General features: G+C 37.0%; 1 protein-coding gene across 2 annotated transcripts in view; it reads right to left on the bottom strand.

The window, feature by feature from the left end:
• Positions 1 to 13,288, bottom strand: part of LOC124412871 (furin-like protease 2) — a 60,999-nt gene that overhangs the window by 46,993 nt on the left and 718 nt on the right. For both annotated transcript variants that reach the window (XM_046893057.1, XM_046893058.1), the window contains exon 2: positions 12,414 to 12,945. In XM_046893057.1, the coding sequence (XP_046749013.1) occupies positions 12,414 to 12,602 (189 nt within the window). In that variant the 5' untranslated portion in view covers positions 12,603 to 12,945. The remainder of the gene's footprint in view (positions 1 to 12,413; positions 12,946 to 13,288) is intronic.

Below are 13,288 nucleotides of genomic sequence, written 5' to 3'. Positions count from 1 at the left end.
AGTAACGCAGCGGTGGAAGCGGCGGTACTTAGCGTCTCTCCGCGAATAAAGCGACTTAAGAGGAGGACGAAGAAGAGATCTTTTATTTATTACGCAACTCCGCACATCCCGCGTAATTATTCATTTCTTACTCCAAGTTTCACTAAGTCGTTTTTACACACAACGAATTGAAGCAAGAAATTAGGAACCGGAAGTACGGTGCTAAAACAGACGTAACGGTAATTACGCGTAAATTCTTGGAATGAATAGCAGTCTCACCTTCGCTCGGAGATAGAGCGAAATAATTGACACTGATTCTTGACACCGTTGTAAAAACTTGTCGAGTCATTAGATAGCAGTAGAATGAAAAAATTAGAGAAATCAAACGACAATTAATAATTTCATATGATAAAAGAGATGACGTTGTAGGGCGACATTTTATTTCGAATCGATCAATATCGATCAGTATTTTTAACAATCAAGCAGATAACGTGTGAAAATTTTCAATTACATACGACATAAATATTCTCCTTGAATAATTTCGTTTCGATCTTGAGACGCGGAGCTGGAGATAAAAATCTGGATATATATACCTAATGCATAAATCACGAGTATCGGCGTTGTAAAATCCCACAGAACTCAAAAAGCAACAACAACAGCAACAACAATAATAATAACGGCACGAATAATTTGATAACTAGTGAAGAAATCCAAACTCGTAAGTGTAAAAAAATAAAAGTGCAAGATAGTTAAAAGCCTCGAACTTTTCGGAGCTAAATATTTGTAGGAATCATTAGCACATATAACCAAATGTAAACGTATAAAATTTACACAACGTAATCAATGACAGGCATGCCTGTCTTACGATATGTTATTAAATTCGTCCACCTGTAAGATACGTTATACAGCATATATGTAATTACTGTAACGATTCATGTGTTATATAAAAGTTGTTAATTCCGAACTGAGAAGAAATCTAATTGAACCAGAAACGATTGTCCGACTCTGGATCTCATTCACGAGGCTTCCCACAATCAAGGTTATTAACAAATTGGATGAGATCAGACTCGGACCGAATCACAGATAGTTTGATAATATCGATACGTTACGGAACATGACGTAATAAATGGTTGTACAATTTTAAAACGACTTTCAAGGAGTTTGCTTTTCGAAATACGTACATGTTTTCTTTTTTGCCATGATTGACTAGCTGAATTTCAACTCCATAAAACTTCAGGATATTACCTACCGAATGATTAGCGTTGTCATTTTCAAGTCATTCATGCAAGCCCAAGTCATTATCGTTGTACCTTACAGAAGTAAGTAACCGATCGTGAATATCGTCTTGAATATTCGAAATTCTCTCATCCTGTTTGAAATCGCGAGGCGAATGAACGACGGATATTATACCACGACGATAACGTTTCATTTAAAGAAGTACATATGACACATAACGAAGAAACGTGGAGTTTCTGCACGGTTTGTTTTTATCGTTAATCATATTCCATGACCCTCTTCAAGTTTCTACGTTTCAACGACGCACAACGAACGAACGAACAAGACTTGAAGGCATCGAGTTCGGGTCTTCTTCGGAGTGCATTAAACCGAATGGAGAGGATGAACCCGCGGATTAAATTTCAACACCGACGTGTTTTTCTTCTCTTCTTCTTTTTTTCCTTCCGCTTCTGCTTCTTTTTCTTCTTCTTCTTTTCCCAGAACTTGATAACTTCTCGAGTGACAAGCTTGGTGTACAGAAACCCAAGGTACGCGAAGTGAAAAAAGTTGTAGAAACTAAGAAGGTGAAGAAGTTGAGACTAATCATTCAACGAGTTATGAAACTTCGTTAATAAGTCGAAATCATTTGCTCCCGCAACAAACTCCGTATTTCTAATATCGCAATGCGAACCCTAAGACTATATTAAATATTAGAAATGTGTTTAAAAATCTCATATCCATTCTACGTCTCTTCAGAAAGCAATTTCCTGTTTCATTCGAGATCCGAGGTCCTATGATATAACCTAATTATTCAAGTACTATTCAAGTACTAAACACAGCCATTGTAAGGACTGGAGGTTATATTTCACGATTCATATCCAAAGGTCAGACTAACTGAAGACAACAGCTGTACCCTTGTCTCGACTAAAAGCCCTACAGATAAAAACTCGAACAACGACGTCACATAACGATGAGTAAAAGAAAGACACAAGCAAGAAGTGCATTTACCATCAAAAGAGAGAAAGAGACAGTAGAAAAAAAATGCAAACGGATGGAGAAAGGAAGAATATATTAAAATGGTGGATCGGGGAGTTCATGGGAAATGAAGGAGGAACGGCCGAGCGAATTCCTTTTCTAAAAGTCACTGCTATCTGCACAACTCGCATTCGCGTTACGGCAGATCAATTTTGCAAGAGTCCGAGGCACTCCGGAGTAGTTGCAAGCGATATACGTACACGTACCGTGCGCTGAAACGAGATATTTTGCCCTAAATAACTTCAATCTCACGGTTCAACCAGTGACGAAATCGACCCGATAGTCGATCAACGCAAGGATAAAGCGAGTCTGCGTTTATCTCCTTTTTCCCTGCTGCCAGCATACCCTGCAGGTTTTTTTCTCCTTTTCCTCGATTAATTTTCCGAGGAAATACTTTACAGCCTCGTGTATGAAAAGCAAAGTTTTGACTCTTGTCGACGGTAAATTTCACAATCGTAAGTTCTGCTGCACCAGCGAAGACGAAATGAAAAAACGAACAAACGAACGAACGACATTCGCGTTTTGACCAACCGCCATGAAACGAGATTTACAGTTTGATAATGTATTGCAAAATCGCGCATACGAAATAGACTTAGCATACACTTACAGATGTAATTAACTTTGAACATCATCATCATCATCATCAATACCGATTGATGTACTTATATTTTCGCGATTGATTTTTGTCTCGTTTTGTGAATAAATTTCGCTGAATAATATACAGAACGAGTAATAATAAAAATTTAAAGAAATGAGAATGATTTTTCGGTTTCGATGCATCCCCACTCGAGGTACAAAGCCATGAAGAATTGCACAGACACGATCTCTCTCACACATTTCATTCTTCGCAATGCACACGTGACATTGATGATGACGAAGAGACGAATGACAATCGCCCGCCGTTGTTGAGTCTGCCTTGCAGGCGATTAGAGTTTGTCTGGCTGCGGTTGCTGCTGCTGCTGCACCATCGAGGTCGGTAACCTTTTCGTCTTCAATAAATTGCAGCTGAAGAGTGCTTGCGATTAAATGCTAAATATCGCATAATTACCCCGATGCACATAGGTATGTATGTCTAACGCTAAACTAAACGCCTTAGGAATTTTTATGGGTCATCCATCGGACCAAAGCGTGTTTCACCGGAGCAATAATTGACACCCATGATTACGTATTTCGTAATTATTTAAGTACATTTTATAGAGTAATTACGAACGATTACTTGAAAGATGAATTTTCCTTTGATTAAGTCATGTCTCATGATTTTTCGAGATTACAAAGATAATTCTGTAATCATAAATGATTTCTCATATAACATACCAATGATTACTAATGTAGAAATTTCTTTCAATATTACCGATTTCAGTGTGATTTTGGAGATAATTTACTGATTCTGAATGATGTTGACATCTCAATCGAATCGGTGAAACACCCCTCACGACTTATATGTTTTAACAAAGACCGTCAAGGTAAGTTTGGAATGAAAAGTATTCATTCGTTAAAAAAATTGTAGTTCGAATATATGTTTGAGAAACGGAAATGAATTTCTGTACTATGAATCGATGGCACAAGAATAAACAGGTGATGTATATATTGACATAAATTTTTATAATCTGTTTTGAAAACAGACTGTACTTAGTTGAGGATGAGTGACCAAAAACGGTTCAACATATAACACGATATTATATAAACTGTACTCCGATTAAAGAAAAATCAATTTAAAAGTCCAGATTTTCGAAACTTTCAGCAACGTTTCCGGTAGTTTTATTTTCTCTGTCACTCGTATAGCGGAAATCGAGTGAAACCGAAAGATCAGACAGGAACTTGAGGTTTCATTTGAGGGTAGGTACACATAGAAAGCAGCCGGACAACCTTCCAACAGAACCTGATCCAATCGATTTCCGCAACGGACTGTACTATATATATATAATATATTCGACTTATCTCGCGGGTACCTTGTATAGGTATAAAACAAGCGCTTGTGCAACGCGACCAGCTTGTACTTGGTATAAATTACTGTAACATGGATGAGAAAGAAGAGAAATAGTGAGAGAGAGAATAGAAATAGTTAATCGCGAAGATGTCGTTCCGTCCTCTACAGGAGCTGATAACCGCCACGCGTTCGAGACGGAAGCTACACAGCAATTATAGACCGTAAATCCGGAAGTAGAACCGGAAGTGGATGGCTGTGTTTTCATGAAACTAGAAGTAGATTATACGCGCAGCAGCAGCGTGCTGAACCTGGGTAAGCAAGTATCTACTATCGTCCAGGGGTTGTATATCCGACTATGTTGTACCCGACGCAGGTGTACTTAAAAGATATCGCCACCCGTTGGAAACAAATATTTACTATCTTTCATCAGCTGCCTTTTGCGCGAGAAATTCCCGGGTCGTTGTTATATGTGTATATTATAATAATATTAATGATGATGATGATGATGATGATGATAATAATAATAATATTATCCCAAAGTTGACCGACGACGCTGCTGAATTACGTAAAGTGGAATTCGAGATCAGGGTGTGACGTTATCATATCTGCGGGTCGCTAAAACAAAATGAGGCCGAAGTTAGTATCGTTAACGTAACCAAACATCCGGGAAGAAATCGTTACTGCATAATTTTATAGTAACTTTCAAGGATTCGATTTTTCAAAATAAGAGTATAATGTTTCGTTTATAATGATTTACTAAATTTCATAGATATTCCTTATAAAGTTGCGAAGTAACGCGATTTTTCTTAAACATGCATCGTTCACGTAAAGTTACTAACTTCGTACTCATACAACAAAGCGGAATTGACTTCTCGTCATACGATGATAACGCGCAGCAGAAAAACTCGCCACTTATGGAAGTATGACCGTTGTGGAGATCATCAATATTACCACAAATGGAATTGTGTGAGCCATTATGGTCGATGTCTGTTGAAGAATAAGAAAAATAAAAAGAAAAAAAAAACAGGAGCAAGCATATACAACTTTTACAATAGACTGTAGGTGAATTTCAGTCTTTGAGAACCTCTCGTAGTAGTTTTCTCATTACTTTCCTGCACTGGGATAAAATTTCCTCTTCTGTAGTTACCAGTAAATTCTAGCAAAATTTGCATATCGTTACAACGGAGGTTTGAATATTGTTAAAATAACAAAAATAAATAAATAAATAAAAATGTGGTACAAGTAATTATTCAGTGCATAATAATTATAGCTATAAATACTGTACTTTCTGCTTATTGCAATATTACATCTGCTGGTGTAGAGTTTTCTGTATATTATTCCACTCAAACAAGGCCTTAGCATCAATTTATTGTTGCATCAACGTCAAACTACCGCAATAACTCTCGCACAAGAATATAGTATCCGAGTGACGATAATCGAAAGGAATAAAATTTAAGTGCAGATGTCAGATTTTCTGCTTACACTTTATACTAGGCTAATTTTCATTCCGTAAAACCCAAAACTATATATATTTTTCGGTTAAGGTAAAAACGAAAAACAGCTGAAAACTTTACGATAGTAGATATAACCACAAAACTAGTAAAAAACGTTTACTCTACGTGTGTTTTCTGCGGAATTTATTCTTCAAAATGTTTTCTCTCCTCGGGACTAAGTGTGGAGACATTGCAAACTTTTAATTAATGAACAGATGTTTCAAACGGATTCTAGTAGATTATTACATACGCATGAAGAATTCCCAGCACGTGTGATAAAAAATTAATTTCCGTTCATTCCTCCCGTCGTAATCTTCTCGCGGTTGGGATTCGCGGTATTTCCCGACCATTTCCCATCAACCGGGTTAATCCTTGAGTCATCATCCTGGTCAATCAGTCATCTCACCGCAAAACGTGAGTGCAAGGAGTTTACGCCAGTCTGAATCGTATCGTTATTACGGTAATAATAAAGAATGATAAAAAAAAAATCTAACCAGCTGTTCATTCTTCCCGAATTTAGAACGGCAATGAGACACATTGACCTGGTTTTATATTCGTCGTCGAGTTACTTAGCAGCGATCGCAGAAATGGCTTCTCTAGTTGCAGTGCAGGTTGGCGCGAAGCCCGCAAGTTGGCAACAAGCATAAGCAGGCAAGTGTTAAGTGAAAGCGGATCGCTTGTATGATTTTACTCGAGGTGTTCACATAACACCGACTATATGGGCAAGAACAAGTTTCTAGGTTAGATCACGAAAGTAACAAAAGAGTAAAAAAAAAAAAAAAAACGGATAAATTTTCAAGTTTGAATTGCACTTTTGCATCCCAAACAGCAAAAGCACACGATATGTAAGCCGGATTCAGTCTGGCGAAAAGCCTTGCAAAATAATCGAATCAAAGTTACACAAGAATTCTTTAGTCACTTTTTGAATCCGGCAAGCGGCGATAACTAACACCAATTAGCGCGAACTTTTATCCGAGTAAAAAGCGGAGAAAAGAGAAATGAGAGAGCTTTCTTGTTGACTTTGATGTTTTCATTTTTATTCCCTCGCTTTTCCTTCGTCTGTTACATTTACCTCGAAAGAAAAGCGCATTTGATAACTTTTTCATGAAAACCGTGGCGCAATTTCTGTGTATTTGTTCTGTGTTCATGTACACAGAAATCTTTAAAGAAACAAGATCAATGGTTTGTACTTGCGTGTAACTTGTAAATTTAACCAAATCTTTGTTTGTTTTACAACAAAGACACAAGTAAAACAGAAATGATATAAGAGAATCTATATCTAAGTTGAAATAATTGAAAGTCTTTTCCTTTTATATATAAGTGCGATCTATCAGTGTAAAAACGAAATTATTATTGAAAGTTTATAACAACACAGACAGATGTAGTTCAAAATAGAAGATAAAGAAGGAAAATCAGAAAAACTGAAACACTAATTTACGAGAAATATAATCATATTTGCGGGAAATCCCAGAGATGAGGGAAAAATTCAGGTAGAGAATAGCTTCAGCTCAAGAAAGTGAACATTATGGTTGAGTCGGGAATAAACTTATCTTATACGTTATACAGGATGTACAAACGTTGAATCGCGTCGCGGTAAATCTCGGCAAGACAATCTCCTGGTGAGTGTCCTTGCCGTCATTAACGTAAAGTTTACAAACGTCATCCATTTCATAGCCGCAGGAGCTAACGAGAGCTAGAACAATCGTTATTCAAGCTCTTCCTGGTATTAAGACTAGCCTAACGGTCGAGTGTGGAATTTACTACAAGAAACACTGACGTATGCAAAAGTAGGTATATAATAAGTGGGATACAATAATTATAGACAGCAAGATATATAAAGAAAAATTATACCGTGTATAATTGCATGTATAATATATCATCGAAGAGAGGAATTGAAGAATCAAGAAAAAACAGTTTACGCAATGTGCAAGAAGCCTTGAAAAATAATATAATTATCACACGAAGGGTCTTTGATATCGCACGGAAATTGGAATAGAAAAAAAATAAATTATTCAAGAGAAAAAATAATTTTACAATATTTTGTAAAATGGATTTGAAAAAGAGAATAAATAACGCAGAAAAAAAAAAAAAAATAGGAAAGGAAGAAAGTCCCGTGTAACCGTCAAAACAACAAGACGTTGATGTGAAATATCGTTACATCACGTCGGAGGCCAAATTGATGCGTACAAAGCATAAATTACACGGTTTCCAGAGTATGCCATTTAGTAACTGTGTAAGCCTCGGTATAGCGTGAGCTGTTGACTTTCGAACAGGCAGACAAGCGATAGGTACGTTGGAAATTTGAAAAACGTATAATACGTGGATTTTCTTGGCTTGTTGCAAGTCTCATGAGAACAACACCATGATATCGAGGAAAAGCAAAAACAATACCCCTATGGATGAAAGTATTTAAAAGTTGTAGACGGTAGGTATATATCGCATAACGATAACGAACTTTGGAACGAAATATGGTTACAAGTTAGGTAACACCAATGTACACATTTCACCTGCCCATCAGTTATGATAGCAATGAAAAACAAATACGAAAACAAAACTCGACACACATCCTTTAGAGTTTTCCTGGCACTGAGACTTTTGTTAACGGTTTACCGTTGAGTAACACAATTCGACTTTGGTTTAATTAAAATTGTATAATAAGAAACTCGTCAGTTGACGTGACGAAATGGGTAACAAGTCATACCGGTGGAGAAGATTACCAAGCATGGGAATTACGAAACGCAATTAATGCTTTGAAGTGGCATGATGGGCGAAAGGACCCGTCGTCGTCGTCGTGAAACGAGATCGGATAACTTCACGCTTTTCGAATTCCCGAAATTTGGGAAAGAGACGTGGGATGATACGTGCAAAAAGCTTGTAAACCCTCCGCTTTGAATTACAATTTCCTGTAACGTAATGCGAATGGATGCGAAAATTGCTCGAAGCGTAACGTGACGCGAAAAGGAAAAGCCAGAACCAATCATTCGATTAAGCCCAACGTATCTTGTTCGAATAATTTATACCCGAACACCCAGTCTGAGTGTAATTTATAGCTTCCGTCTCCATAAAACTAGATTGCAATTACACACATTTACTTTTGTCGGCTGATGATTCACTCCGAGATTTAGCTAAACTTATCGACGACGACGTCATACGTGGGAAAATAAGGTTTTCTCAATGTCAGATTCGTGGAAAAGTCGTCATCCCGAGACTCGGATACTCAATCCCAGAATTATATCCATGGGAGACGCAAAAAAGTTCTTTCGATAAATTACTGTAATAGAAACAAAAGCAAAATTCTTTCTAACCAGTAAAAGGCACACAGAGACTGCAGATGCATATATTCATACACAATCGTATATTAACCTTACCATCGAAAAGACTAAGAAAAACCTAATCACTGTTGCAGGAACCGTATTAGGAAAAAAACCACGGATTTAAACACTGTTAATGGTTTTTTTTATTTTTTTTTTTTTATTTTTTTATTTTTTTATTTTATCCTAAAATGATAAAATGAAGTGTGATATTTAAATGTCATCCGCAGTGGGCTATTAAAAGTAAAATTCATCGAACTATCAGCCGTCCAATTAGTGTCTAATTGTGAAATATAGTGAAACAGAGTAGATTGACTGGATTCAAGGAGGATTTATTTCTTAACGTTAATTACATCGTTCAGGGTTTCTAAGAAGCGTTTTACGTTTAGAGTGTAATACCTTTTTTGGAATAGGGGAACGAGCACGTTTTCTAACTATTAGTAGAGTGAATAACTAATTTTACAAATGTGGCAAAAAATTTCAAATCCATCTTGAGCATATATCAATGAGTAAAAGCTCCCAAAGTGTGCTCGTGTACTCAAAAAATCCTCAAATCACCCTGAATATCGATGAGGTTTCAAACGTGGAAGAAGTTGATATAACGTTAAAGAAAAACTCAAGAAAAAGACAAGAAATACTTGGAATTCTCAAGAGCACGTATCATTCGAGTATCAAACGAACCTCTCACGACGATGAATTATGCTAATTAATCGTTAGCGCAATCAGTACATCAAGGAAAAGTGTTTTCCCAGAGCGTTATACCACCAGGGGGTTAGTAGACCCTAGATCTGAATACCCAGCAAGTCAACTCGCGGTAGGCAAGGTCGAAGCCGTGATTGCCTACTTACGTAATCACAAATTACGGCTGGAAACGTGCCGGGAATTCTAACCGATGATGGCCTCTCATTTGGAAATCTGTTCCCGAAAAGCAGGCGCGATAAGACGACGATGGTCGACACAATTTGCTGACCACCACACCACGCGTAGCATGCGGGGATATAATCTGCGGCTAAAGCAAAGCTCTTATCGGACAGTGCAGTAGTCTAGGGTAAAGGTGAACACGGACACACAGTGTAAACATATTGAATTGAGTAGAGGAGAATTTTCTGAATTTTGTGTGTTCAAACCACACACATATAAGGTGCGAAGTTGGAAAATTCCAAAAGCGGAAATTCCGAATTTTTTTGTCGCGAAACTTGAAGTAAAGAAATCAAACTTTGAGGAAAAATGTCAAGGTTTTGAATGGTCCGAAAGTTGACGCTCAAAGTTCCGGAAGTAGGACAATTATAAAATTTAAATATCTAAAACATCGAAATTCTAAATGGTCGAAGATCTTCAGTTCCGTGAATTTCCGGCTTGTAGAAATTTCACCACTTTGATCTTTCTTTGTTTTGGATTTTCGATATTTTTAAGTTTCCTGGTCTTTCTGATATTCGGTTTTTAGCAAACTCCGCTTTATGAGTATATTTTAAATTATTGGTATTTTTCTAACTCCAATGCGTAAATGTTAGAGAATTCTTACAAAGTATAAAAAGTGCATAATCCATAAGCCGACGATTGATCAACGCACACAAGCTTTCACAGTGTCTTTATATCGAAGAAGTGATCATGTATGCACGCCTTGGCACCGATTTGCTCAACCAGTTACTATAAACTCCTACCTGATCCCAACACGATGGCATCCAACTACCTACCCTGGATATCAATGGATCGCACATGTGACATCGTATTGGTTATAGGTTCGCGCACGTGGCCATAATGCAGGTAACATCGGCAAACATCACAGAGAGAAGGAGTCAGCGAAGCGAACCACAAAGAGAGATAAATTCTCACGTGGATTGTAGGAATAGTGGGCGCTATTTTCTACTTGGATGGATTTACTGTAACGGTATGTGTAAAGAAGAGACTCGACGTACAACCACACGATCGAACCTTCGCCGATGTTTATTTGATCGTTTAGCTGTTTCAAGTGTAATATATATATATATATATATATATATATATATATTAATAAATTGTTGTGTTGTCCCCAAACTTTCACACGCACTCTCTAATATCGTTGATTTTACTAATTTCTCGCCAATACATGTACATGTGTGAGCGGTCTCCGATCATCGATAATATTTATTTTATTTAGGTAAAATAGAACAAAATATTTAATACACTTGTACGATACCACGTCACGGTCTATTAATTGCAGATAATAAATTACAACTGATCAGATAGATATAAAAATATGGTAAAAATAAGAGCCTCCATTAGTCGAGTCAAAAGTGCGATATTGATTAATAGATAGAGAAAAGAAGATAAAGGATGTATTTCGCAACAACTATGCGAAGGATAAACACGAGAAAAATCGAGCCAAGGTCGATTCCTTTGAATTAGTCAATTTTTTTTTTTTTTTTTGTTTTGCGTTGTTTTTTGTTTTCTTTCACAACCAAAAGCGTTTAATGTAAAAGGAAGACTTATTGTGACATTCTTGTCGCATACGACGTCTTACATCGTGTAACGTACATTATAACTGTTACATTATTTAATATGTATATATATATATATATGTATATTTTGAAAATTTACCCAGTAAACATTACTGATATATGAATACAAGTTTCTTTGTAAGTCAAAACGGCACGATTTAAGTACGTGGAGCCTGGATTCAATCTTTTCCATCGTCAACTTCCGGGTGAATAAAAGGGAAAAAGAAAAAATAACCGTTAGCGTAAAAACAAATACGCACGGTTTAAACCGACGGCTCAGAAACAAAACGAACAGGTATAAAACTTGATGCATAAAATATCCCGAGAAGGTTGTTGACACGGACGACATGACAAGATGACAGCCACGTGTAGTGATACAGAAACAACGCCTGCATACGTACGCTGCTGGTCATTTATTTATGTACATTTTCGAATGTTGTTTTCTCGAATCGATTTTACCTGTCCCTTATAGATATATTATATAGCATAAATTACGATACGTGAAAAAATTTCACGACGATGTAGCGCCGAGGGCGAAAAGCGACCTCGCATCTTGAAGAATGAGCGAAATAGTCTTGTTTCTTTACTTTAACGACCGGTTAAAATTGGACTCCCGCAAATGCATCGCGTCGGCTATCCCGTTCCGTTACTCGAGTATACGTACAGCTGTATGAAATATTTTGAAACCTGCCGCGTTGATTAGAAACTGAAAGTTCCCAGCAGGTGTGAAACGAATGGTTTAAACTTTTCTCTCAATTTACCTACAACATACTACTGCCTCTGCTTCATCAGAAGTTTGAACGATGCAAATAATAAATTCACATCACGTGAAAAAATGTCTGCCAGAAGATGAATGAAAAAATGTTTTATAAAAAAATCTCCTGTGGGAGAAATGGTGTGAAAATCGCTCTCGCAGTTTTGTGTTGAGGATTTATAACCGTTTACGAGGTAATAATTTTAGGGAGAACTTTCTTACCTGTCCGTGATTTTCGAATCCGTGTTTCTCCGCGATAGCTGAAGCAGCTTCAGGACCATCCGGGACGTGAACGGCAAAATGATTCATGTAAATCGTCGGTGGCCGGTTGTCAATCCGTGGTTTAGGTCCAGGATTCGCCGATACAGCCGTCAGGATCACAAGGCACAGAAAAACGACCGTAGGACTCATGATTGAAGACTTTTTCGTTATTAATTTTTGATTAATTTAAAATCACAGATTATTAAAATTCGTTTTTTGCTCCTCAATACTTTCTTTCTCTTTTCTCGCTTCAGATATAACGGAAGTTTTAATCGCGACGGTCACTGATCGAAATTTACAAATTTCAATTTGAAACTGCTTTTCTTCTTTTCATCCGGTTCACAATTGGACACTCATCGAACAAGACGTAATTTTGCTCATCGTCGGCACTACGTATGATATATATACTTCACGATCGATGGATCCTTATCGTTTTATCGGAAATAACGTTACGGCGAAATTTTCAAGAAAAATCCGAAGAAGAAGGTTGGATCTGAAAATCGACAAAAAAAAAAGTGGATTAAACGTCATTATCATTGTTAACACCAACTTCGAAACAGTGTCTTTGACTTGTTTCTTCTGATAATAATTATTTCATTAAGATAAGATCTCTACGCGGAAAATGAAACCCGAAAAACTGATTGCACATGCAAAATTCGAATGAATCGCAAGTGAAAGTTTAGACTCATCGATCCATCGCTGCGGTTTAATCGTTTTCAAGAAGTTCGTACGCATAGTGGTAAAATCTACTAAAAAGTGGGTATCGATGCCAAGAAGAATATTCCAATAAATTATAGCGTAAATAAGTATTAAGGAGAAACGGGGAAAGCATGTCA

This window comes from Diprion similis, chromosome 12, assembly GCF_021155765.1.
Source record: "Diprion similis isolate iyDipSimi1 chromosome 12, iyDipSimi1.1, whole genome shotgun sequence".
NCBI classification, from domain to species: Eukaryota; Metazoa; Arthropoda; class Insecta; order Hymenoptera; family Diprionidae; genus Diprion; species Diprion similis.
This window is presented reverse-complemented; position numbering and strand designations above follow the sequence as displayed.